We start from the raw sequence: 23620 nt of genomic DNA on the forward strand, positions 1-23620 counted from the left end.
GGCAGGAGGGAGCAGCTGGGGGGCAGGAGGGAGCAGCTGGGGTTATGAAGCAGGAAGAAGCAGCTGGGGGCAGGAGGGAGCAGCTGGGGGGCAGGAGGGAGCAGCTGGGGTTATGAAGCAGGAAGAAGCAGCTGGGGGCAGGAGGGAGCAGCTGGGGGGCAGGAGGGAGCAGCTGGGGTTATGAAGCAGGAAGAAGCAGCTGGGGGCAGGAGGGAGCAGCTGGGGGGCAGGAGGGAGCAGCTGGGGGGCAGGAGGGACCAGCTGGGGGGCAGGAGGGAGCAGCTGGGGTCAGGAGGGAGCAGCTGGGGGGCAGGAGGGAGCAGCTGGGGGTATGAAGCAGGAAGGAGCAGCTGGGGGCAGGAGGGAGCATCCGGGGGCAGGAGGGAGCACCTGGAAGGGCAGCAGGAACAGCGGGTAGTAGCTTGCGGGTCAGGGGAACAGATGGGAGCAGCCGGGGGTGTGGGGCCTCAGGAGAACGGGAGCTCACCGGAGGCTGGTGAAGTCCAGGGCGGTCCGGGCTGCCGCGTGCCGGGCCGAGGCTCTGGCGCGTCCCGGCTCAGCCCGCCCTCCCTGTCTCCCTCCCGGTCCGTGTGGCCTTGCTGTTGCCGGGCCGTCTGGCCTCAGGACTACGTGCAGGCCCTGACGGGCTTCTGCTATGACGGCGTCGAGGGCCTCATCTACCTGGCCCTCTTCTCCTTCGTCACAGCCCTCATGTTCAGCTCCGTTGTCTGCAGTGTGCCACACACCTGGCAGCAGAAAAGGTGAGGGGCTCAGAGCTGGCCTCAGGCCATCCCGCGTGCAGGGTGTTTTAGGGACGCGCCTCTGGACACCCGTGTTCTGGCGCCCGGAGACAGGAGCAAACGCCCCCTCTGCTGCGGACACTCTGCAAGCCTCCGCGGTGCTCTGAGAGTAGAGAGGAGCTCCCGGCCCAGGTGACGTGCGAGTCCAGAGCAGGCGGGGAGAGCCGGGGCGTCCTTGCTGCCGCTGCTGGCTCCGTGCCCCGCACCCTTCCCCGCCTCTGACCGGCTGGCCTCGGGGCGTCTTGTCCGTCTCCCCGCCCCGGGGCGTAGATGTGCGGGGCTCGCGTGTGGAAAGAGCAGCTGGTTGGCCGTGGGGACTCGGAGCTTCTACGAGGGAAGGCCCCAGGTGGCCACGGCCTCCGTGGCCCGTTTAGCCGGGCGACCGGGATGGCTGCTGCTCCCCACGGGGCCGTGACGCTCTTGTCTTTGAAGTGGGGTTCCCGGGAGCCCCTGCCTTAGTCTCCCTGATCAGTACTAGCTTGAGTGGTCTCCGGAGGAACCGGGCCCATCGCCTTGCCTGGGCCCCACACTTCATCGCCCAGACTCCCCGCCTCCCTTCCCACTTACTTGGGCCGTGGCTGCTTCTTGGTGGCCTGGCTCAGAGGACAGGCAGCTTAGCTCAGATCTCTTCCCTCTGTCTGGATTTCTACTCTGTTGTTTTCTGTGGTGATCCTGCCAGTAGTGGTGTTGGTGACGATGGTGGTGGTGGGGACAACGGGGGTGGTGATGATGGTGGTGGTGGTGGTGGTGGCAGTGGTGACAGAGGTGGCAGCTGTAGGGAAGTGGCTGAGAGACAGACCTGGAATCACATTCCGTGGATCCAGATCCCGGTTCTGCCTTTGCTTATAGGATGACCCCGGGCAAGTCACTTGAGCACTCTGGGCCCCCAGCGCCCTGACTGTAAACGCGGGTTGTAAAGAGCCCGCCTCTCGGGGTCGGGTAGGCACTAGAGGAACCGCTACGTGTAAGGGCTTAGCCCCGGGCACGGCTGGGAATGGACACATTCGCCAGCTGCTACCACTGTCCTGCTCCTCTGGCTGCAAGGGGTCAGAGAGGACGCCGTACGCTCGCGGTCACCCGGCTGGTGGGCAGGAGGCAGGACAGGAGCGCAGGCCTGGCTGACATAGGCCAACACCACCAGGCAGCCCCGGCTCGAGTCCAGTCTGGGAGCCTACAGGACGCGCTGGGCCTGCGGGTGCGCCAGAGGCCTGGCCCCGGCCGCCCGCCTTGCCTCACCTCGCCCCGCCCCGCCTCGCCCCGCCTCACCCTACAGCTCCCTGGGCACAGTGGGTAGGAAACATGCAGCAGAGCAAGAGGGCTGGGCTCAGGCCTCCCGGGGACGCACAGTCCCCGTGGGCTCAGGCCACCCAGAGATGCGGGCAGAGACCTGCAGGGCCAAGAGAGGCCACCCCCACTTCCGGGCACCCCACTCTCTGCCCCGCGGGAGGGACCGTGGCCCCTCGTGCTCATAGGCAGACCGCATCCGGGTGTACGGGCTGAGGCACGGGGCCCTCGGCGCCCCCGTCTCAGAGGATGAAGCCAGGGTGACCTGCCCACAGTCCCGTAGTCCATACCTGACCAAGCCGGGGTCGGAACGAGGTGTGTCTGCATCCGAGCCGACCCCACACGGGCCTGGCGGCTGGCCACCTCGGGTCCGGGTCTGAACCCGCGCCGGGTGTCCTTCCCTGCAGAGGCCCCGACGAAGATGGGGAGGAGGAGGCGGCCCCGGGGCCCAGGCAGGCACACGACAGCCTCTACCGCGTGCACATGCCCAGCCTGTACAGCTGCGGGAGCAGCTACGGCAGCGAGACCAGCATCCCAGCTGCGGCCCACACCGTCAGCAACGCCCCGGTCACCGAGTACATGTGAGTTGCGCCGGGAGCCGGAGGGGGGTGGGTAGGCGGGGACGGGGGCGCAGGCCGTGCGGAGCTCCGTGTGCCCCGCTGCGGGAGAAGCTGGGAGGGCCGGAGCAGGGGCCGGCCGGGCAGTCAGAAGGGGCCTCCCTGGGCGCTGCCCGGGCTCTGGGCGGGGTCGCCCAGGCACACCAGGCTCGCGGCCACGATGAGGCTACTCGGTTAGGTGGAGGCTGTGTGCGAAGGGTGCGGGGATGCCGTGGCCGACAGCCCGGGGCCGGCCGCGTGGTGGGCGGGCATCCGGGTGGGCTCTGGCCGGGCCGAGGCAGCCTTGGGTCGAGCCCTGGGTTACCGTGCCAGGGTCACGGGCGCCTCAGGCCCTTGCCGGGGGCTGCGTGCAGGGTGGCGAGAACGCACAGGGCTGGAGAGGGCCGGGCACAGGTAGGTGGGCACAGAGTCTGCCTGGCTCTAGAAGGGTCTCTGCTCGGCCGGCGGCCGCTCACAGCCCCTCTCCCCTCACCACCGCAGGAGCCAGAATGCCAACTTCCAGAACCCCCGCTGTGAGAACACGCCCCTCATCGGACGCGAGTCCCCGCCGCCCTCAGTAAGTCTCAGGCCGGGGCGGGGGTGCTGCGCGGCTGCCTTGGCGGTCATGTCGCTCTCGCGGGCAGTGCGGGCCCGGCGGGGTGGCGAGGAGCCTCCAGTGCCGGGGCTGGAGGAGGCGGGCCGGGTGGGCCCACAAGCTGGCCTTGAAGGTACCCTGAGCCCCAGCCGCCTGGCGGGCCAGCTCGACCCTGAGGGGCCCTGGCTTCTCCTTTCTCACGCGGGCCCGCTTCCTTTCATTTCCTCCGTTGACTCCCTGAGCTCGGCCCGAGACTCAGCCTCTGGCGCTTCCAGCCGCTGTCCCCTCTGGCCTCGCTGAGACAGAAAAGAGGGGACAGGGTGGTTTGGCACCTAAGAGAAGGAAGTTGCAGACTGACGGGCCCCGGTGGCCTTGCTGGACGAGGTGGGCTGCAGAGGACAGGGCCAGAGAGGCCGAAGGCCACCCGCCTTCAGAGGGGGGCACGTGTGCGGTGGCCCCGTCCTGCCCTGCAGCCGCCGGGGCGCCCTCGACCCGGACCGGGGCCGTGTGGGCTCGCGGGCCAGGTAGCCCTCGTCATCGGCACCGTGCTCTGGCCCCCCACAGCCTGCTGCGGGCGGGGCCTACACCCCGGCGTTGAGGCCACCCTCTCTCTCTCTCTCTCCTGCACCCCTCCCGCCCCGGGCCCTCCTAGCGCTATCTGGCAGGCTGGCAGTTTAAGCCCATGGATAGTGCCCGAACGCTGTGGTGGCCGTGCCCTCAGAGTGACAGGTACTGACCCGCCCCAGGTGCCCTGCCCTGCACCGCCTGCCCACTGCGCCTCTCTCCGCCTCATGCTGTCGGCTCACTGCTACCCCCTCACCAGCGCGGACCCTGGGCCCACGTGACGTGCCCCAGGGCCGTCGCAGCTCAGCAGCTGCCGGGCCAGCTCCGGGTCCTTACAAGCCTGTGAGCTCGTGAGCCCCCAGCCCAACCAGAGACCTCGTGCCGGCCTCCGGCCCGTGACCCTCACCTCAGGGGCAGTGAGCCCCCTCCCTGTCCCCGGCCCAGCTGCAGATGGCCCCGGCCCCTCTTGTCACCTCCCAGCAAGGAGACCATCTACCAGGCACCTGGGTGTGCCTGCGCCTGGCGCCTGGGCTCAGGGAGGCAGAACACGGGTGAGGTGGCACCCCGGGGTGCCCTTGGGGTGCCACTGTGCATGTTCAGAAGTGCACACAGGCGCATGCAGGCAAGCGCGCAAGCTGTCCCCGGCCGTGCCCACACGTCTGCGCGGGCCTGCTTGGGCACCTTCAGGGCTCTGGGGTGCCGTCCCCCTCCCCTGCCGCTTGCCCGGGGGATGACACGGCTCCCTGGTGCCCACTGCTCCTCCCCCTGATGCTGTGTCCTGGCCAGCCGCCCGGCACTCTCGCCTTCTTCCCCACCTGGAGTGCCAGGAGGGCTCTAGGGACCAGGGAGCATCGTCCCTCCCCGTCTGGGGACTCGGGAGGGGTCAGCGCAGGGCCGTGGGGTCAGCCTGCGCAGGCTCCCTGACCCCAGCAACCCTTGGCACTTGGCCTGGCCTTCGTCCGCGTCCCCTTGGGCTTGTGGCCCTTTGCACCCTGCCTGGCCGCAGTACACGCCTCCTGTGTGTGTGCTCATCGTGAGCGACCCCTGCGCACGCGCACGCACACACACATACACACACACACACACACACACACGCTTCAGGTTGGACGAGCAGCGGCCAAGACACGCCGTCCGTGCCCTCCCTCCAGGCGCCTCTGTCCCTGCGTCTAGGAGCTGGGAGGAGCCCGCAGCCCCACAGCCCATGTGACATTCGGGGCCTCCTTTCCTGGGGCGATGGGGCAGAGTGGCCGTGGGGCCTCCTCCTTCCCAGGGCCTGACCCGCTCTCAAAGCCTGACTCCACCCTTGCATGATGGTCTCCCGCTGGGGCAGGAGTCTCCACGTGTCCCCTCAGCCCAGCCCTGGAAGGCAACCTCGACTGAGTGCGCTCCTGTTCCCCGGGAGGGGAGCCTGGGGCGTGGGGGCTGGCCTCCGCTCGTGGAGCCCGCCGGCCACTCCCGAGCCCCTCCACCGGGGCTCCGTCAGCCGGGCCACCGCCCTCCTGTCCCGCCCTCGGGTTGCTACTGGCTCACCTCGCCAAGGCCCTCGCGTGGCTGCGTCCGCTGCCCTGCTGACCCCCTCTTCCCCTTGTCTCCCTCCAGTACACCTCCAGCATGAGAGCCAAATACCTCGCCACCAGCCAGCCTCGCCCCGACTCCAGCGGCAGCGGCCTCTAGACCGCCCGGCCGGCCACCCGCCCGCCCACCCGCGTGCCAATCGCCCCGCCCTCCCCGTGCCAGCACTGCCGCTTCCACCCGCGACCACTCGCCGGACCCTCCGCACGCACGCCAGGCCCGCTGCCGGCCCCTTTGCGGCCCCCCTTCCCTCCCCTCCTCGCAGGGGCATGGAGATGAGGAACTCCGGGCCCGCGCCCTCTCCTCGGGCCACGCGCCTGGATGCCTGTGAGCGATGCCACCAACGCGGGGCCCTCGCCCCCCACGCCTGTCCGCCTCTGAGGACCTGCGTTTGCGGAGCCCTTCCCTGGGCCGGCCCCGGTGCTGTGTCCCTGCCACCTGCCCTGCAGCACGCCGACCCTGTGGACGCCGCGTTCTCCGGCTCACACCCCAGCCTGCCCCTCCCCTCCCGCAGCTCTGTGCTCCCGAGGCTTCTGTCCACAGGCTGCGCGGCGCCCCCACCGTGCCTGGCACCTGGAGGGGCCTAGGCTCGCACCTGCCCGCCGGGCTCCTGTGCGGAGAGCCCCCGGGGCGCCTCCGTGGCTCTTCCTTTTCTCTCCACCTGAACACAGGCCCCTCTTGTCGCTGCCAGAAGCCTCCTCTGCCTCCGGCCCAGCACTGCTCTCTCCCACAGCGCCCACCCTGCCCGCAGGGCCCAGCCCCCCACAGCGGCGGGAGGACGGCAGGTGCCGCGCTGAGCCCCGGCCGCGCACTCAGTGCTGGCCACCTTCTTGGTGCCAAACCCCCTCCCCCACCCCAAGACTTGGCAGCTTGTCTGGTTCGTTTTTGCACTAACCACCTTTGTCACCCTAGGGCAGGCGGACCGCGGGCCGGGCAGCCCTCCCTTCTCGGTTCCCTCTCTGTCTAGGACAGGCGCGGTGTCCCGTGCCGGGCCGTGGGGCTGGACCCGAGCTGGCTGTGAACGTGCCCTCGGCCCCTGCTGCCCCTCTTGGGACTAACCACTAACCTCACCCAGCCTCCGCGGGCACCCCTGGCCGATCCAGAGCCAGCAAGTGTCACCCTGAGTCCGGGCCAGAGATGAGGCCTAAGCCGGCCGGCTGGGAGCCAAGCTGGAGTAGCCGTTTCTTCTCGGGGTGCTGCTGGGGAAAGGGCTGTAGACTGACGGGCAGCCCAGGAGCCTCGAGAGCCGTCCCTGGGCAGGTGCTGCCCCAGGATGACTGTGTCCTAGGGAACGAATGTCCCTTAGGCTGTAGGACCGAGGTCCCTGCGGCCTCAGTCTCCCTACCTGTGAAGTGGGAACAAGGCTTCCCTAAGGTGCTTTGGCTTTAGTGTACAATGTTTGCTGTGTTTCCTGCCGTGGAGGGTAGGCCACCCCCAAATCAGGATGGGAAGTCCCCCGCCAGTCCCAGTCTTGGCCTAGCCAGCCTGAAACGGAGAGGCTCTGGCCTGCGTGTCAAGCCAGGGGCAGCAGAGTACCACCGACAGGCACGTGTGAGGGCCCGGGCCAGGGGCCTGCGGTGGGAGGTGGGCAGCTGGCCAAGCAGCTTACAGACATGTGGGCTCTTCCTTCCAGAGCGGGGGCGATGCCCTTCCCCGGGACAGGCCCGGGGACGGGCTGCCTGCCCTTCCTCCACCATCCTCTCTCTGTGCTGGTGTCCGGGACCAAGAGGGCAGGTGGGCTGGAGGCCAGGCCACATCTGCCCCGCCCCTGGGGCAAACCCCTGACCCGGGGAGGGAGGGAAGTGAGCAGGCAAACACTGGGGTGCCCCAGGTGGTCCTGGCGTCTGAGCCCGTGGGCATGGGCAAACCTCACCGCAGGGCACGGTGTGCCCCGGGCCTGGCCCAGCCGTTGTTCTGGGCGCCCGCGGCACACCCGCCCAGCTTTTCCTCCGGGCTCCACCGGTGCCGAGAGCGTTCCGGGCCCGGGGTCGGGAGGAGTCCCCGGCGGCCCCACCCAGGTGCCGCCGCTCTCCACCGCTGCTCAGAAGCACAGTCGGCTGACCGCGGCCCTGGGAGGCCGCCCGCAATGTGAATGTACATAGCATGAGAGGCGGGCGCTGCCCGGACAGGCTGTGGACCACGGCTGTCCTGGGAGTACCCTCCGTGCGTCGTGTGCGTGAGTGCCTGCCCCGTCTGTGACGTCCTCACGTTCTTCTACTCGCCGAGGTTGGAGAAAGGAAAAGGAGTGATCCCGAGGGGCTCACACCCAAGCCTCAGTCTCTGGAGGGGAGCAAGTCCTACCATCGGGTTCCTTTCGTTCCACGTGTTCAGGGTCCCCTTCCTCACCCCCATCCCAGTGACTTCTCCACATCCCTTCCCAACCCTGCACCACTGGGCCTCGCTTCCCACAGGCCCTTGACAAAGTGGGTAGCAGGTGGGAGGGAGGGTTCCCCCGGGGCCTTGAAGCGCCCCTCCCCACCCCCCCCCCCCCCAGCAGGGTCCAGCTGGCTCCCAGGCCCCGGACAGGCTGGGCAAGTGGGAGGCAGGGTCCGACCGGGACACCTGGCTGATGGGACTCCCCGTGCCAGCATCCACTGCCCCTGGGTCCCCTGCCACGTCACCCACCCCATCTCACTATGCAATTCCAGCCCAGGTACCATCCCCTCCCTACCCGGGACCCCTGCCCAGCCCCAGGCGGGTGGGGGGCCTCCCTGGGGGCGCAGCTGGGGGGCAGGCAGGGGGTGGGCAGGGACGTTCTATTTAGCTGTGATGGTTGCGTCTGTGCCACTTTGTTACATATAACCTGTCATTCGATACGATTTTGTTAAGACTCCGACCCTCCCGGCCCCTCTCCTGGCCCTGCACCCTCTCCCCAGTGTGATTAGTGCCCTGAGCGGGAAGGGGGAACTGAGGCCTGAACCATTCGGCATCTTCCTCCAGAATCTTCCTCCGACCTCCATAGGGCCAAGGCTGTATGTGCTGTCGCTGTGTTTTTTATTTTTATTTTTGGTTTTGGTTTTTTTAACTGGGTTTGGGGTTTGATTTTTATTTCTTTGGGGGCTTTATTTTTCTTGGCAAATAACTAAAAATCTCGTCAATGTAATTTCTGTGGTTTCTATTCAGCTTGGGTTTCATGTTTTAAAATAAACACATTTTAAAAAACAAGCCTCTCTTCCTGAGTTGATTGGGCTCCTGCCGGAGTTTGTGGGCAGTGTGGTCACATGCTGGGAGCCAAAAGACCCCCAGGGGGTGGGGGAGGCCCAGTCGTGGCGGGGGAGCCCACCCAGGTGGGGCTTCATGAGATGGGCACAAACGGTGGTCTTGACACCTTAAAAGCCTCACCCTGCAGTCTGGACGTGCAATGGAGCAGCCCAGGGGGACGGGACGCCTGTGTGGAGGCCCCTCCGGCCACCTGGAGAGGTGACAGGCCTGGCCCAGGGCAGGGGTGTTGGAGGGGGGCCAGGTGGGAGCAACGGTGGGTCCCCTTGGAGGAGCATTTCCTGAGCCCCACGGAGATGGGGCTCAGGGCACTTCCCCTGGGGGCATCTCCAGCCACGGGCCTCGCCCGAGTCCTTCCTCTCGGGTGGGTGGGATGGTGGTGGGAAAAGGAGGAAAGGAGCCCTGGTGTGTGCCCCTGCCCCTGCCCCTGCCCCTGCCCCCCTGGCCACTACTGCCGACCAACCCAACCAAACGAACGAGACACGCAGAGGTGGTTTCTCCTCGCCCAGCAACAGCCCAGCCAATGAGAAGCCATACTTCTCAGCCAATGAGAGGCCGCCATCCCGCTCTCCTCCAATTGGCTCCTGTCCCGAACAGCCTCTCCCCACAACGCGCACGGCCCCCCCTTCCCTATATATAAGCCAGCGACGCAGCTTGTTCTCAGCCGGGTCTGTGGTTCAGGTGTGTGGTGTTGAGCTTGGTTCCTCCGCCTCCCAAACAAGCTCGTTTTGCTGGGAAGAGGACTGCCTGCTTTGTATTTAAAGTTACCATCATTCTTGTTCTCGGCTGAGAAATGGACACTGGAAGGTGCCACATAATCCGGCAGGGAACGTGGGAGGGCTGCTGGTGAGCTCACTTTCCTCCCCTAAAGGTAATACCACCCACCTCACAGGGGGCCTCAGTGTCCCGTGGAACTGGGGGACGCACCTTTTGGCCAGGAAAGCATGTCTCCCCTGCTTGGGGCACAGGTGGGCGAGGGACCTGCAAAGGCCCAGTGGAACACACCAGGCTCTCCTGGCATTGCTGGGAGCACCTGGGGGGCGGGGCTGGTCTGGCAGCCTCCGATTTGACTGGCTCCTAGGGAAGGGCACCCGGAACTGGTCAGCTCTGAAGAGGGGACGCAGAGCACCCAGGGCAGTGGAGGAGACAGCCGAGGCCTCCAGGGTGCCGTGTGGTAAGGAGGTAGAACTGGGGACGTGGGGGCAAGGAACCCAAAAGGCAAGAGAGTCCCATGAGGGAAAGCGTCCAGGCACTTCCTGCCCTACTTGGACCTCACTTTCCCTGTCTGCATGTCAGGGAGGGCACAGTGGTAGCCTAGTTCTAGAAGCGGCCACCTTCCTTGGGTCATGGCCCCTCCATCTTCGAAGCCAGCAGTGTAGGATGCTTCCGATCCCGGTCTGACCCTGACCCTCCTTGCCTCCCTCTTAAAAAGAAGGACCTGTGATTGCACTGGAGCCACCTGGATAATCCAGGATAATCATGTCTCTGTCTCGAGGTTCTTAATTTACTCACATCTACGAAGTCCCCTTTGCCGTGAAGGTAGCATATTCATAGGTTACAGAGATTGAGATGTGACATCTTTGGGGTCTACCATTCCGCCGACCAGGGGAAGCCAGTGTTGAGAATATCTGGGGAAAGAGGGCTCTGGGCGGGTGAATAGCCAGTGCAAAGGTCCTGAGGCAGATACATGCCTGGTGTGTTCACGCAAGGAGGTGAGGGTGACTGCAGTGGAGCGGCAAAGAAGAGTGGTCTGATACGAAGCAAAGCTGGGAAGATGGCAGAGGGCCAGTGGGTCTCATAAGGACTTGGAGGTGGACTCTGAGGGAGGGGGAAGCCACGGAGAACCTGAGCAGACTGACGCCACGGAACATTTGTCTTAACAGGATGGCCCTGGCTGCTGAGTCAGGATGGGGGCTAGGGCAGAAGCAGGAGAGCAGCTAGGAGGCTGTGGCAACATTGCAGGCCAGAGCCGAGGGCAGGCCGGGGTGGGGGTGGGGGTGGGAGGATGTCCAGCTGAGGAGGGGTGAGACAGGACTCGGTTCTGGAAGGAGCACAAGCAGCACTTCCTGGCACCCTGTGTGTGGGTGTGGGGCTTGGGTTGAGCTGCGGTGGGTCCCCGGGGATGTGTTATCATACACTGAGGTGGGGGGGCCAGGGAGGGAGCAGGCACCCGGGGAGGTGGGGGGAGGTGGTGGAACAGTGAGTCTGGGAATCGGGAGAGAGCACTGGGCGGCGATGACCAGTTGGAGTCTTTGGCTTGGATACTGTGTTTAAAGCCAGGAGTCTGGATGACATCCCCCAGGGAGTGGGTGCGGAAGAGGAGACAGCAGGACCCCTGTTTGGGGTCTGGGAGCGGGGAGGAACAACCAGCCGGGCAGGAGGAGCCCGGGACAGAGAGTGTCGTGGGAGCCACACGAAGACAGTGTCAAGGAGAGATGAGGGACCACGTCACACGCTGCCGATGACGGGGTCCGTGGGCACTGGAAGGTGACTGAGTCCGGTGGACTCAGGAAGCTGGACACCACTGGAGTCTTGGACAAGAACCAGTGCGATGAAGCCTGACAGCTGGCTCGGGAGAGCATGGGAGAGGACTCGGGACAGCAAGAAGCGACTCCTGGAGTTTAGCTGCAAAGCAGGAAACGGTGCCCGGGCTGGAGGGGGCGTGGCCCAGAGGCGCACGCGTGGGGGGCGTGGCCCGGAGCAGTGTGCGTGTTTGAAGATTAGGATGTTTTAAGGTAAGAGCGCGTTTGAAGCCTGGCACTGGGCTTGGCTGCAGTGGGGGAAGAGGGGCCGGTGTGCATCGGTGGAGTGGTGTTCCTGAGTCCCCAAGAAGGGTGGGGCCTAGGTCACAGTGGAGCCCCCTGCTGGCCCCGAGGTCAGAGTGGCGGTGTGGGCAGTGTTGGGGGCCGGGTGGGGTGGGTCTCATGAAGGAGGGAGGCTGAAGGAAGTGGTTGGGGGCCGGGGAGGGGGAGAAGTAGGAGAGCCGGAGAGCAGGCAGGGGCGAAGTCGGGGCAGGGGGCTTCCCAGGGAGCCAAGGCTCCATCTGGAACTCAGGGTGAGACTCCCCAGAGTTCGGGGAGCTGCCCAGGTGCGGGGGGACAGGCTGCAGGAGGGTGGCCGCTGGAGGCCTGGCTGGGAGAGGGTGTGAAAACAAGAAGCCAAGGGAGGTGAAGGTGAGTTCAAAGGGTCCAGCCAGGAGAGGACAAGCCTGTGAGGTGTGAGGGGGCTGGGGGGTTCAGGAGGGCCGGAGGGACTGAGCAGAGGGACAGGCAGCAGGTGGAGGCAGAGTGCGGTCGTGGGGCAGGCACGGTCTGGGGAGTGAGTGACCATGCAGTGGGGACGCAGGGGGAGGGGAGGGGAGGCCAAGGGCGTGGGAAGGATCACGGACACGGAAGTAACCAGGAGTGGACGCAGGAGCCAGGACAGGAGAGCTAGCCTGTGAGCCAGGAGCCCACATTTCCAGGAACGAGGAGACACCCACAGAGGGCGGGGACAGCAGGAGTCCTGATCCCGTGATGCAGAAGGGTCTAAGTGGGGAGAGCATCTCCAGGAGTGAGGCAGACGCCCAGCAGGGGGCGCCGGGCCCTCGGGGGACCCGAGCCGTAGGGCGGGAGCCGGGACATTCTGCGTTCCCAGCAATTTCCCCTCACGGCCCGCTGCTTGTCTGGGGCTCCCTGGGGCTCTGCTGAGTGGAGGGCCCACAGGTCCCACCGGGACGAGCCACGAGGACATGCGGTGGCCAGCCCCGTGTCGGACCCAGGGGACAGGACGGCCGCAGGAGTGACCTGCAGCAGCTGCTTAAGCTTGCTTCTTGACCTTACACCATTACGTGAACCAGATATCAGTAACAACGGTCAGGTTCGTGCTGTGAGCCTCTAAGGGCCAGAACGGGGCTGTGCACCGGGATGCTGGTGGGTCCTGGGAAAGGTCAATTTGGGCAGGGAGAGAAACCCCCAGCGCTCACCACCAGCTGGCACCCAGGGACTGAGGTGGGTTGCACACAGATTTGGGGGGGGGGTCCCAGAAGCCTGGGCAGGGCTGCTAAGGGGCATGTGCCCGGGGGTGGGGGGCAGCCACAGCTCTGCACTCCCCACTCGGTACCCTCACGTAAACTGGACCACCTCCAGGGGTGAGACAGGAGCTGCCCCAGGTCCCTGGGTCCCTCCTAGTGATGTACCAGGTGTCTGTGTCCTGCCCTGGGCTCAGAAAGGGCTTGGCAAGGCCGGGGCTGGGGGTGGGCGGATGGGCCTGAGGCAGCGGCGAGACTGGCAGGTCTGACAAAGAACGGGGCTGGCTCTGGTCATTCCCCTCTGCCCCCCACCCGCCCCCCACCCACCCCAGGCCCAGAGAGGGCGGGACTGGCCGAAGCTGCCAGCAAGGAAGGGAGCCTCAGGGCGAGCCCCGGTGGCCTGCAGGGGCGTGGGGAAGGGCCGGGGAGACCCAGCCCCCTGCCATCCTCCCTCCCAGGTTCCAGGCATCCTGATCAGTCCTGCCTCCGCACCTCTGCCCAGGCTGTGCGAGACCCAGACCGCCTGCCTGCCTGCCTGCTCTCCCCACCGCACCTCTGCAAGGCCTTCCGTCTCCAGCACCTGACCACAGCTCTCACGCGTCTCTTTGGGAAGTTGGCCTTTGGGAAGTTGGCCGTGATGGCCCCAGGTGAAGGGAAGTTTGTTTAAACTGAGCAGGGAGGGGCCCCACCCGCACCCCTCTCGGCTCCTCCCAGACCCGGCTCAGGGCTTGCCGCCTGGCAGCGCAGAAGCGCGGAAGCCGGAGGGGGTGGGGGTGGGGAGCACGGGGGTGGCAGTTTTACTTCGGATTCTGAAAGCCCACAAATGACGGGCACTTCAGGAGGTGCGGGGGAGGGGGGGTAACTAGCCCGGCCAGGCAGGCCACCCTGCTCAGGTTATCCTCCGCTCCCTGACTCCTTCCTTGGGGGAAGGCCCCTTCCCCACACCCAGGAGGGCAGCACGTGGAAGAAATCAGGCTGCCGGTTCCTGTAAGGCCCCCTCCCAGACCCGCTTCCCCTTCTGGGGAGCAAGAACTTCCTCCTTCCTCAGCTTCTCCCCGAGAAGAGGGAAGGCCCGGGCCGTGCCCTCTGCGCCACCTCCCAGACCCAGAGCACGGGGGCTCCCCGGTCTCAGATGAAGGCCAAGGCTCAGGGAGGGCCTGGACCAGCTCTGTGGCAGGCTCCGCCTGCCCCCGCAGCGGCTGCACAGATACACCCATGCCCTAGGGCCCCACCAGCTCAGGGGAGGCTGATCCCCAATGCCAGGGCAAGGTGGGGTCAGGCCCCGGCCAGTCGCCTCCAGGCCAGAGTAGCCACCAGCAAGGGGGTTGTGAGAAACGGGGACATCCCTGGCCACCCCCTCCATTTGGGGGTGCTGTGTATGTGGGCATGTGTCCAGTGGGGACAGGACTGGCATCCGCCCCGGGAGGTCAGGGGTGGGGAAAGGAAGCACTTTGCAAACGCTTTTTATTCTGATATGTTGAGAAGGCGAAGCTTGGAGCAGAGTGGGAGCGTGGAAGTCTGGGAACCTGGAGTCGAGGGGCGGAGGCAGCTGGGGCTCAGCAAGAGGAAGAGGGCGCAAGGGCGTCCCCAGGCTGCTGGGGACTGGGGAGGGAAGCTGCAGCTGAGGCTGGACCAGCCCCTGCCCACTCCTGCCCCCCTCCACTGGATTTGAGGAAGAAAGGGCAGTGGTCATCGGGGAGCTGGTCGTTGTAGGAAACAAGGCCCGGGGACATCCTGGCCCAGCCTCCTGCGGCCTGTCCGGGTGGCACGGGGGCCCAGCTCCCAGATTATCGAGTGTGGGGTGCCCGGCACAAGGGGAGGCCGGGATCCAAGGCCCACCAGGCCTCTGAGTTTGAGGTCTCTACCACCCTGCCGGCCCAGTTCAGTTACCTAACCTTGGCTGTCACCGGCTCTGAGCCGTAGTTCGCCCATCTGCAAAATGGGACAAGGACGTGGCCTCTGGGTTTGTGATGGGGATGAAGCCAGGTAAGGAGGTCCGAGCTGGGCCACAACAAGCCCCCAGCCCTCGTGCAGGGAGGGCTGGGCTCCCTGCAGCCCCTAGAGCCCGGCCAACACAGGCTGCAGCTGCAAAGCCTTAGGGCTGCTCCTCTGGATGAGACCTGTGGACCCAGCCACCACCCCCCCACCGCCCCCACCACCACATCCACGGGGCCCAGGGCTGGCCACGCCTCTCAGGCACCTGCAAGGAGCTGTTCAGATTCCCTTCTTTCCACCTCCCCCACATGAGTACCTGAGCCCCCAGTCCCCTGGAGCCACCTCAGACAGACCTGCACCTCAGGCCCAACTTCCAGGAAAACCAGGAGCCCCTGGGGTTGCCCCAAAGAGCACTTTTATTCACAGCAAAGGACGTCACCATAGCAACCACCCTTCGATTCCCTGAGAACTTTCCCGTTATCTGTCGCTTTCCTACCTATGTCTTTGCAGAAGGAAAAACAGAAGACAAAACCCATCCCACGGGCCAGGTGCACCAAGCTGGGCCTGCGGGAGACAGGTACTATGCACGAGGTGGGGGAGGAGAGTCCAGAGCCCGGGACATATAAATACGTGCAGTGTTAGACATTTCCATCAGCTTTAACGACAAAGATATCTCACGTTTGGCTTCTGGTTTTTCTGATCCACAGAAAAGATAAAATAACACCTGCCCCCGCCCCCCCAAAAAACGACAAAACACCCTACTTTTTACCCACCCCCTTATGAGGAACAAGCACAGTAAAAAAATACTGTCACAATATTTACAGACACACCCACTATGGGCGACTTTCTCTCTGCTTCAAAGAGGAGATAAAATGCTCAGCTCTGTCTCCCCATCGTGGGAAGAGACAAAGAGAAGACACCAGAGAGGGCTGGAGAGACTCCCCACCCAGGACGGCCGGGAGGGGAGCCACTGTTCCCCTAGCCACACGGCCACTAGGGGCTTAATGGGAGTGGCTGGAGGCAGGTGCCGTTTCTCTGCTTCCCGGTGCCTGGGCCAGAGCTCAGTGGGAGAAGGGGGCTCGGGACGCCCCCTACAGAACCCGGCTTCCCTGCACTGAGCAACACGCAGTTGTCCCGGGGGCTCCGAGGAGGGGCCAGGATCTCAGGGCGCAGGTGCCCCAGCACCGAGCCTGCACGTCCACGCAGAGCAGCCCCCAGTCCCCGTGTTGCCCTAAGACTCCGAGATGGTAAGAAAACTGCCCTCGGAGCCACCTCCGATGCAGGCACGTGCTTCCGGGATGGGGCTCTGGAGCCCGCTGACCCGAGGCGCGTGGGAGCGCAGACAAGTGGCCCTTTTGCCCGCTCCCTGGCAGAACAGGACCGCCCAGCAGTCTGCTCCACGGACCGGCGCATGGCACACACACAGACGTAGGCACAGCCCCGGGGAGCCTCGAACGCCAAGGCCAGGGCGGCACAACACGGGTCCCCGGGCCCTTTGGATACCAGGGGCGCCCGAGGACGGGGTCTCAGCCGTGGTGGCTAGAAGATGCTGGTGTGAGGACACCAGGGCGTGTCTGGGTACAGGTGGCAGTGGATGGAGCGGAACCTGTGGGGACAGAGCAGGGGGCCGGTCCGTGCGGGGAGGGCGTGCCGAGCGCCGATCTTCCGAGCCGCGGCACCAGGAGGGGCCCCGCGGCATGAGCAGGGCGTCGGGGCGCCCTCTTGGGAGTCAAGCCGCTCAACCACACCCGCGCTGGCAGACCCCCAGGGGACCCTACGTCGGTCACCAGCTCTCCCTCTGGGCCTCAGTTTCCTCACCTGGACGGGTCGGCCTCCACGGAGAAGGGCCCCTTAACGTGGATGGCGTTCCGCTTATTTTCAAACATGCCGTAGCTGAGGGTCACCTGTGGGGGGAGGGGCAGAGTGAAGCCGGGAGCGGCCCCCGCGCCCCCGGCTTTGTCCACAGCCGGGGCCGTCTCGGTTCGGAGCGCCAGGACAGCCTCGCCTTCCGGCCTCCCCCGGACCAAGAAGGAAGGTCTGTGAGTCAGGCTGCAACCACCCCACCTGCTCTGCACAAGCCGGGAGTGAGGTCCAGGGCGGGGGCTTCGGCGAGAGCCAGCAGAGTCGTCTGCTGGTGCAGGAAAAGCCCCAGACGGCACAGAGTGGGGGTGTCGCACGGGATGTGAGCGGGGTCCCGCCGGTGGGGGGTCTGGGTATCCCAGCGGCGGCCCTTCCCGGCTTCCCTATGTACCATGGCTCCTCCACCCGGCGCTCCCTCCTCCCCCCGCTTCCGTCCCCTGCCCGCTTGCCCCTTCGCTCGTGGCCGGGCGGCGGGCGGCACACCTGCTCGTGGAGCTCCGAGGCCGGCACCTGCTGCAGGTTCTCCAGGTGGGAGTGGAAGAGCCCGCTGCGGATGAGGGGCACCCCCAGGAGGGCCTCCACGATGTAGCCGATGGTGCAGTCGTCCGGCAAGCGGATGCGCTCGGCCGTGTTCATGAAGTGGCCCCTGCTGCAGAAAGGGAGGAGAGGACGAGAGGGGACGAGCTGAGGCGAGGCGGGAGCCAGCCGCCCACCGGGAGCCCGGCAGGATCCTGCCGGGCAGCACCCAGCACCGAAGGAAGGAGCCAGCTCCAAGGGGAGGGGGACACGCCCCTGTGGAGCAGGGTACAGACCCCGTCTGCGTTGCTCACGGGCTCGCGTGCCAGCCCGGCACCCTCCTCTGCGCCAGCCTGACAATTCTGAGTCCGGGGGCGACTGGGTGTGGAAAGGAGTCCCGCCCGACAGTGCCTGGGGCCGGTGCTCACACCGGCCCTCGTGCCTGGCAGGCGGGAGGGGACCGGTGGTGGGGCACGTGACGCGGCCTGCCTGCGCCCGTCAGGTTGGGGCACCCGCAGCTGGGAAGGTGAACCAAACCAAGCCAGGGGGGGTCTTTGGGACCGAGGGCGGCCTCACCTGTGTCCCAGGGCACCCACCTGGCCCACGGGCTCATCTTCAGGGCCAGCCCCCGGCTGATGCAGAAGCCAGCCCCACCGGTGGCAAACCAGAAGTGGACGGGACGCTGCAGGAGGGAACGCAGGGGACCGTGAGACCCTCACCCCAGGCCACAGGGACACCTCTGGCCTCCTCCCCACTCCGCTCAGGCGTGCGTGGGGGGCAGGGGGGTGGGGAACGCTCACCATCGTGTTCTCGCTGACCCTCTCGGTGGCCTGGATGGGCCTGTCCAGACTGGGCTTGCCAATGTAAATGTCCTGGGTGTGCGGGTAGCTGGCCAGCAGCCGCAGCAAAGCCCTGACGTTGACGTAGTTGTCATCATCCACGTGACAAAACCACCTGGAGAGAAGCAGGGCCGGTAGAGAGAGGAAGAGAGAGCATCGCTGGGGGGAGGACCTCCGGAGCAGGCACCTGAGGGACCGGGGCCAACACTCACTTCCTCCCGGATTCCATGAAGTGGTCAAACTCCACGGCCATCTTGCAGGACAGGGCCTGGCGGCTGTGGGCAGCCGAGCAGTTGGTGTTCACCACGTTGCCTGTGAACAAGGCAGGGGGCTGTAAGCGGGTCCGAGCTGGCTCGGGGAGGATGGCGGCCACAGCAGAGCGGGACAGAGTGGGTGACTGTCCCAGGGCGCCCTGGGTTCAAGCTGTACCTTGCAGCGGCCCCCTCCCTCCGCCCCGCACAAGGCTCAAAGCCTGGAGATCACGCCCGCCCCCCCCAGCCCCACCCCCTCCGGGACAACCCGATCCCGCCCCTGCCCATTCAGGCGGCTTTTTCCCAGCACCGGCCACCTGTTGCCGCCACATCAGCTCAAAGGGCCCCGGGAGCTGAAAGGGCCTCATTTGCATGAGAATTGGGTGGGGGGGCGGCCCCCCGAGTGGCAGGGCGGAGCCTTGAGCAAACCAGTTGAGTAAACTGCCCTCCCTGGCCCGTGGCCTCGGTGACCTCTCCGGAGGGGAGGGAAGCGTTCCTCCCAGGCGTGGAGCCCCCCACGCCTCCCCCCCAAGCCCGGGGCTCACCGGTGCGCCTGGCCAGGGCTTCATCCTCCCCGTCGGTGAAAATGAACGTCTGGAAGGAGAAACGTGGTCTTGAATAGGCAGTTCTGTGTCTCCTCCGCCCCCGGGGCCACTGTGGGGGGCGTCCAGGGCTGGGCACCGTGGGGCTTCAGCAGCTAGAGCTCAGCCACACCCACTCTCCGCCCTTCTGTGGGCCTCAGTTTCCCCAGGTGCACGGAGTGGGTCTCAAGTGCCCATCCTAAGTAGAAGGAGGGCTGGGACTCGTGCAGACACCACCCCCATCCCCGTCGACAGCTGGGCCCAAGGTCACCCAGCGGCTGTGCCGGCACGAGCCAGGTGGGGCGCCCCGCCCACCCACCAGGTAACCGGCTCCCCGCCCACCCCACACACCTGGTGGGGCACACACCCTTATTGACACAGTGCCTAGCCTGTGGGAGGGGGTAGAGGGCCGTGGTGGGGGGACAGGCGGAGGAGGTCGGCTTCGGGAAGCCAAGTCTCAATCAGTCAGGGACAAAGGCCTCTGCTGGACGGCCGCCAAGCCCTGGCGGACAAAGGGCCCGGAGGGAGGATGAATCACCAGGCATTGTCCGCCAGCTTTGTCCTGGGCCGCGCGGCGAGGGGCGCCGGGCTGGCCTTAACTCGGCCGCGTTAAGCGGGAGTGGCCGTGCTGCCCATTACCATACAGCTGGCCTGTTTAACTGGGCCGGGCTGGGCGAGAGGTCCGACGGGCAGGGGTGCGGCCACAGCACTGCGGTCCTCTGGGCCGGGCCTTGAAGCCTGGCCCCTCTCGCCCCGAGCGGTGTGACTGGCCGGGCAGGTCACCTTCTCTGAGCCAAAGAAGCCACCGCTGTTCTCTGGAGACTCCGACGGTCAGCAGGGTTGAGGCAGGAAACCGCCTGTGCCCCAGCCCACAGAGCAGTACCCCCAGCAGCTCCCCTCCTCCCCACTATGTGCCCCCCCCCCCCGCAGCCCCGGCAAGGAAATCCAGGCTGGCAGACGGGCCTTGCCCAAGGCCACATCAAGGCTCCACCTGTGCCAGCACTGGGCCACCCCTGCCAGGAGCGCTCCGAGGAAGGGGGCGGGCAGCGGGGCGGGGCCAGGAGCTGCCGGCACCCGCCTGGGCCCGTCAGCACACGGGGAGGAATGTTCCTTCCTCTGCCTGGCCCGCCCAGCGCGTGCCGCCCAGCGCACCCGGGCATGGCTGAGTGCAAAGCCTGGGGCCCGTGGCCGAAGTGGGGGGGGGGGGGGGCTCTGAGCACAGGCGGCGGGAGACCCCCCACCTCCGTGCCCACCAGACCTCAGTTTCCTTTTATGGGTCCTAGGGAGGCTCTGGCATGCGGAGGCTCGGAGCACAGCAGACACCCAGGAACCGGGGGTCCCACCTGGGGTCCCCACCCTCTTTTGGATGGCTCCAGACCCTTGCCCAGCCTGACCCCAGACACGGGCACACACTCAGGTGAGGCCATGAGCTGCTGAGCACCGGCTTAGAGCTGGAGAAGGGGCAGGCCCCAGGTATGTCCTCTCCACGCACGCACCCCCTCCTTCCAGGGCCCTGCAGGCACCCCAAGGCGGCCCGCACGCACAGACTCGCACCCAGCCCCCCACCCACTCCCCAGCATCTCAGCCCAGGAATGCTGTGGGAGGCCCAGGCCGGCCAGTGCAGACGCGCACTGCCGTCGCTGGATTAAAAGGAAAATGCTTTCTTAATGAGATCAAGCGAGGCCTGTTCTCCCGCGCTTTGGTGGTGCCCTAAAAACCCAGCCCAAGGCTACGGAGATTAAAGTCACCTTTGTTCAGCTTCGGGGAGAGCAAGGCGGGCGGCCTGAAGAGGAGTTCGGGGAAGGGTGGGGCTGTGGGGGGTGTGAGGGTGCCAGGCCTCCGGTCTCCCAGCATCAGAGCAACCAGCAGAGAGAGCCACGGACAGGCTGCCTGGTGGCTCAGAGCCTCAGTTTCCCCCTCTGTCAAATGGGCATAACGAGAGCTCACACGTATGTACCCAGAGCAAAGCACGGAGACTGACTCCTTTCTTTGGTCTCCATAACGGCCCTGAGAGGCAGACACTGTACTACCTGGGTGGACAGTGGGGAAACTGAGGACCAGAGAGGGGCAGCCTCCAGCCTGTGGTCACACCCAGGGGGCAGAGGTGGTGCTAATCTAGCCCAAAGTGCCTCCCAGGGACTGAGACCACCCCCCTCCGGGCCCCCTCCCCACTTCCCTACGATGGGGCTGAAGGAGGAAGAGGGGGGCAGCAGGGGCGGCAGGGCCGGCCCAGCGCGGGCGGGGGGGACACCCACAGGAAGCGGCATTGTTCCTGGAGCTGCGATTCAAAGAAACACAGGATGCCAAGCTCTCCCCCAGCAATTGTGGCCGCTGTGGTGGCAGCCGCGGCAGCCTGGCCCACTCCTCGGAGGGGTGGGGAAGGAACGTGGGGGCCAAAGGTCCAGCCCCTCGTCCTGGACTTCAGGGACTGTCGTAGTGTGGTCCCTGCTGACCGCCATCCCCCCCCCAACCCCCCACTATCACTCCAATTGCGGGAAGTGTTTTACACATACCCCATGCTTGTGCTCTCAGTCTAGCTCAAATGGCACCTCCTCCAGGAAGTCTCCCAACCCTCCATGTGAGTCAGATGCCCACTCTCAGCTTGCACAGCCTTTCGGGGTTTCCGCCACCAAAGCCCTGACTTCTTCGGGTGTTCCACAGCAAAGTGGGTCTGAATCACCATGCACAGGACTGGGAGAGGAGGACCCTCAGCTGTGACGGTTTCGAGGACCCCCCTCCCCCACAGGGGGAGGTGAGGAACTCTCGCTCGCTGTGCCACAAGAACTGATGCCGGGGCGGGGGTGGGGGGGCAGATTCAGCCTCTCCTGGTTGGGGTCAGCCGTCAAAGAGAAAACTGAGCGGCCCTTAAACAGGGACGTCAGGGCCCAGGGCAGTGACGCCGCCCCCCGCCCCGATTCCTGAGGACCTGCTGGGCTCATTCCCTCCGCCTCCAGGTTTGGCCGCCCTCTTTCACAACACCATACTGGAAGGACGATGGTTGCCCCATTTCAGAGATGAGGAGACTGAGGGTCACAAAGGCCCTGGGCCTTGCCCAAGATCACCCCCGCTGGGACTGGTACCTGAGACCCCCCTGACCACATCCCCTCTGCTGGAGAAAGCCCCCAAAGTCCAAGACGAGCAGAGCTCAGAACCCGGGGGCGGGCCAGAGGGGGCCGAATGCTGCCAAAGGTCACACGGCAGGAAGGCCGAGTCCTGGGGGTAGGGTGCCTGGCTCAGGGATGGTGCCCCACAAGGGCTGTCAGTCAGGGATGGGGGGGCCCGCAGGCCCCCTCATCGCCAGGCAACCTGAGTGGCCAGCGCGCCAGTGGCGGTTCCCATGGAGCGCATAGCTGCACACAAGAGGCCGGGTGCCTTTCTCCGCTGGAGAAAGGGGCTTTGTTACCTTGCCCAAGCGGCCGGCGTGAGAGCCGCCGGGCGCTGGGAATCCTAACGGCCCGGCGGCCAAACAAAACCCGCGGCCCCCGCCGCCCCCTCCCGCCGGCCCGCTGAGCCCCTGGGAAAGGGGATGCTGCTTTCCCAGGAGGCTGCCACGGGACTCCCAGGGCCCCCCTCGCCACGCTGGGACCAGAGAGGACCCTTCCCCCCACCCCGGCCCCCATCACGACCTCACCAGAACCCTGTCCCCGAACAGGGCTCAGCCACCCCAGAAGATCCCAGGCCTTGAGGTTCCAACAGGGAGGAACAGGTGTGGGGTCTTCTCTGAGCCCTCGTCCCAGGCAAGGGTCCCTCAACTTTACCCCAAATGCCCACTTAGTCCCTTGAATCTCCCAGCCCAGGGGCGTTCCCCCGCTGCCCCTCCCGCCCTCCGGCAGGGCCCGCACTGCCCCGTCCCGCCCCAACCCAACCGTCCTGCTGCAGCCCCGAGGGAGATTTTCAAAGTGGGGTGTGTCTTTATTATGTGTGGAGGAAGCTGGTGCTCAACTAGGGTGCAGTAAAGCACAAGGTTCCGGGCTCCAAAGATTCCTACGCTGTGGGGAGAGGGTCTCCGCACAGGCCCCCAAAACCCGGTGCTCTCTTTCCAGATACATTCTCCAGGACTCACTCACACCCACCCCAAACGCAGATCATCTTTAGCAAAGATTTGTCTTCATTCCACAGCAAAGACTCTCCCAGCCCTATGCGGGGCGCCGGGGTGGTTCTAACCCTGACCCCATCACTAACGAAAGCGTCGTCCTCTCCAGGGAAGGGTCTGAGCCCAGGGCGGATGCCCCACTCAGAATCTGCCTTGGGGTGGTGTGGAGACAACAGCACCTTACTAATGCGCTCCAAAGTTTGGGGAGGAGAAGGGCGTAAGAAGCATCGCAGGGCACCAAACCCCAAGCACTGGCAGCTGGTGTAGGGTCAACGCATACCATCCAAGACTCTGGAAGTCGGATGGAGTAGCGTCCCCATCTGACGCTTCCACAACTCTATGGGGAGAGTGACCCCATCAAGAAGACTGGTCTGGAAAGGCACGGGTTGGTGTCACCACCCCAGATACTCCAGGTGGCTGGACAGAGTGCAGCCTGGCGCCCTTCGGATACTGCCACCAGCTGCGCAAGACGGCACCCCTACCCCTCCCAGGCGTGGGGGGCTCACCATCTGCTTGTGGCGCGAGATCCACGTCTCCAGCAGCAGGTCGAGGCGCGAGCGGTGAAACTTTCTGGTGGTCTTGACCGCGATGAAGACGTCGTGGGGCGCCAGCGGCTCCGCTGGGGGCGGCGGGTGGCCGTCGGCGGGGCGGGGGGCGCCCCCGGGCGGCGGGCCCGCGTCTCTGCGCGCGCGGGTCAGCAGGCTGAAGTACTCGGACAGACTGTGCACCTCGCGGGCGAGCGCAGCGGGAGCCGCCGCCGCCGCCGCCGCCGCCTCCAGCCCGGGAGCCGGGGCCGCCCCCGCGGGGGCCGTCTGGGTGGGGTGCCAGGCTGCACTCTGTCCAGCCACCTGGAGTATCTGGGGTGGTTTTTTTTTTTTTTTTTTTTTTTTTTTTTTTTTTTTTTTT

The 23620-nt window shown here is 65.8% G+C and overlaps 2 protein-coding genes across 3 annotated transcripts in view; one reads left to right on the forward strand and one right to left on the reverse strand.

Moving 5' to 3' along the window:
* Positions 1-8577, forward strand: part of TTYH3 (tweety family member 3) — a 31183-nt gene extending 22606 nt beyond the window's left edge. Inside the window, exons 11-14 of one of the 2 annotated variants that reach the window (XM_049639337.1) lie at positions 625-761; positions 2492-2665; positions 3182-3257; positions 5439-8577. In XM_049639337.1, coding sequence (XP_049495294.1) covers positions 625-761; positions 2492-2665; positions 3182-3257; positions 5439-5513 — 462 coding nt within the window. In that variant the 3' untranslated portion in view covers positions 5514-8577. Of the gene's footprint in view, positions 1-624; positions 762-2491; positions 2666-3181; positions 3258-3927; positions 4165-5438 lie in introns of those variants that run through there. The other variant, XM_049639336.1, reaches the window with a different exon arrangement.
* Positions 8578-15088: 6511 nt separating this feature from the next.
* Positions 15089-23620, reverse strand: part of LFNG (LFNG O-fucosylpeptide 3-beta-N-acetylglucosaminyltransferase) — a 12432-nt gene continuing 3900 nt past the window's right edge. The window contains exons 2-9 of the mRNA XM_049639131.1: positions 23221-23526; positions 18586-18634; positions 18002-18101; positions 17751-17904; positions 17547-17632; positions 16918-17083; positions 16393-16478; positions 15089-16180 (exon numbers count right to left, since the gene is read on the reverse strand). Of these exons, the coding sequence (XP_049495088.1) occupies positions 16114-16180; positions 16393-16478; positions 16918-17083; positions 17547-17632; positions 17751-17904; positions 18002-18101; positions 18586-18634; positions 23221-23526 (1014 nt within the window). The 3' untranslated portion in view covers positions 15089-16113. The remainder of the gene's footprint in view (positions 16181-16392; positions 16479-16917; positions 17084-17546; positions 17633-17750; positions 17905-18001; positions 18102-18585; positions 18635-23220; positions 23527-23620) is intronic.

Source organism: Panthera uncia, chromosome E3, assembly GCF_023721935.1.
Source record: "Panthera uncia isolate 11264 chromosome E3, Puncia_PCG_1.0, whole genome shotgun sequence".
Taxonomy (NCBI): domain Eukaryota; kingdom Metazoa; phylum Chordata; class Mammalia; order Carnivora; family Felidae; genus Panthera; species Panthera uncia.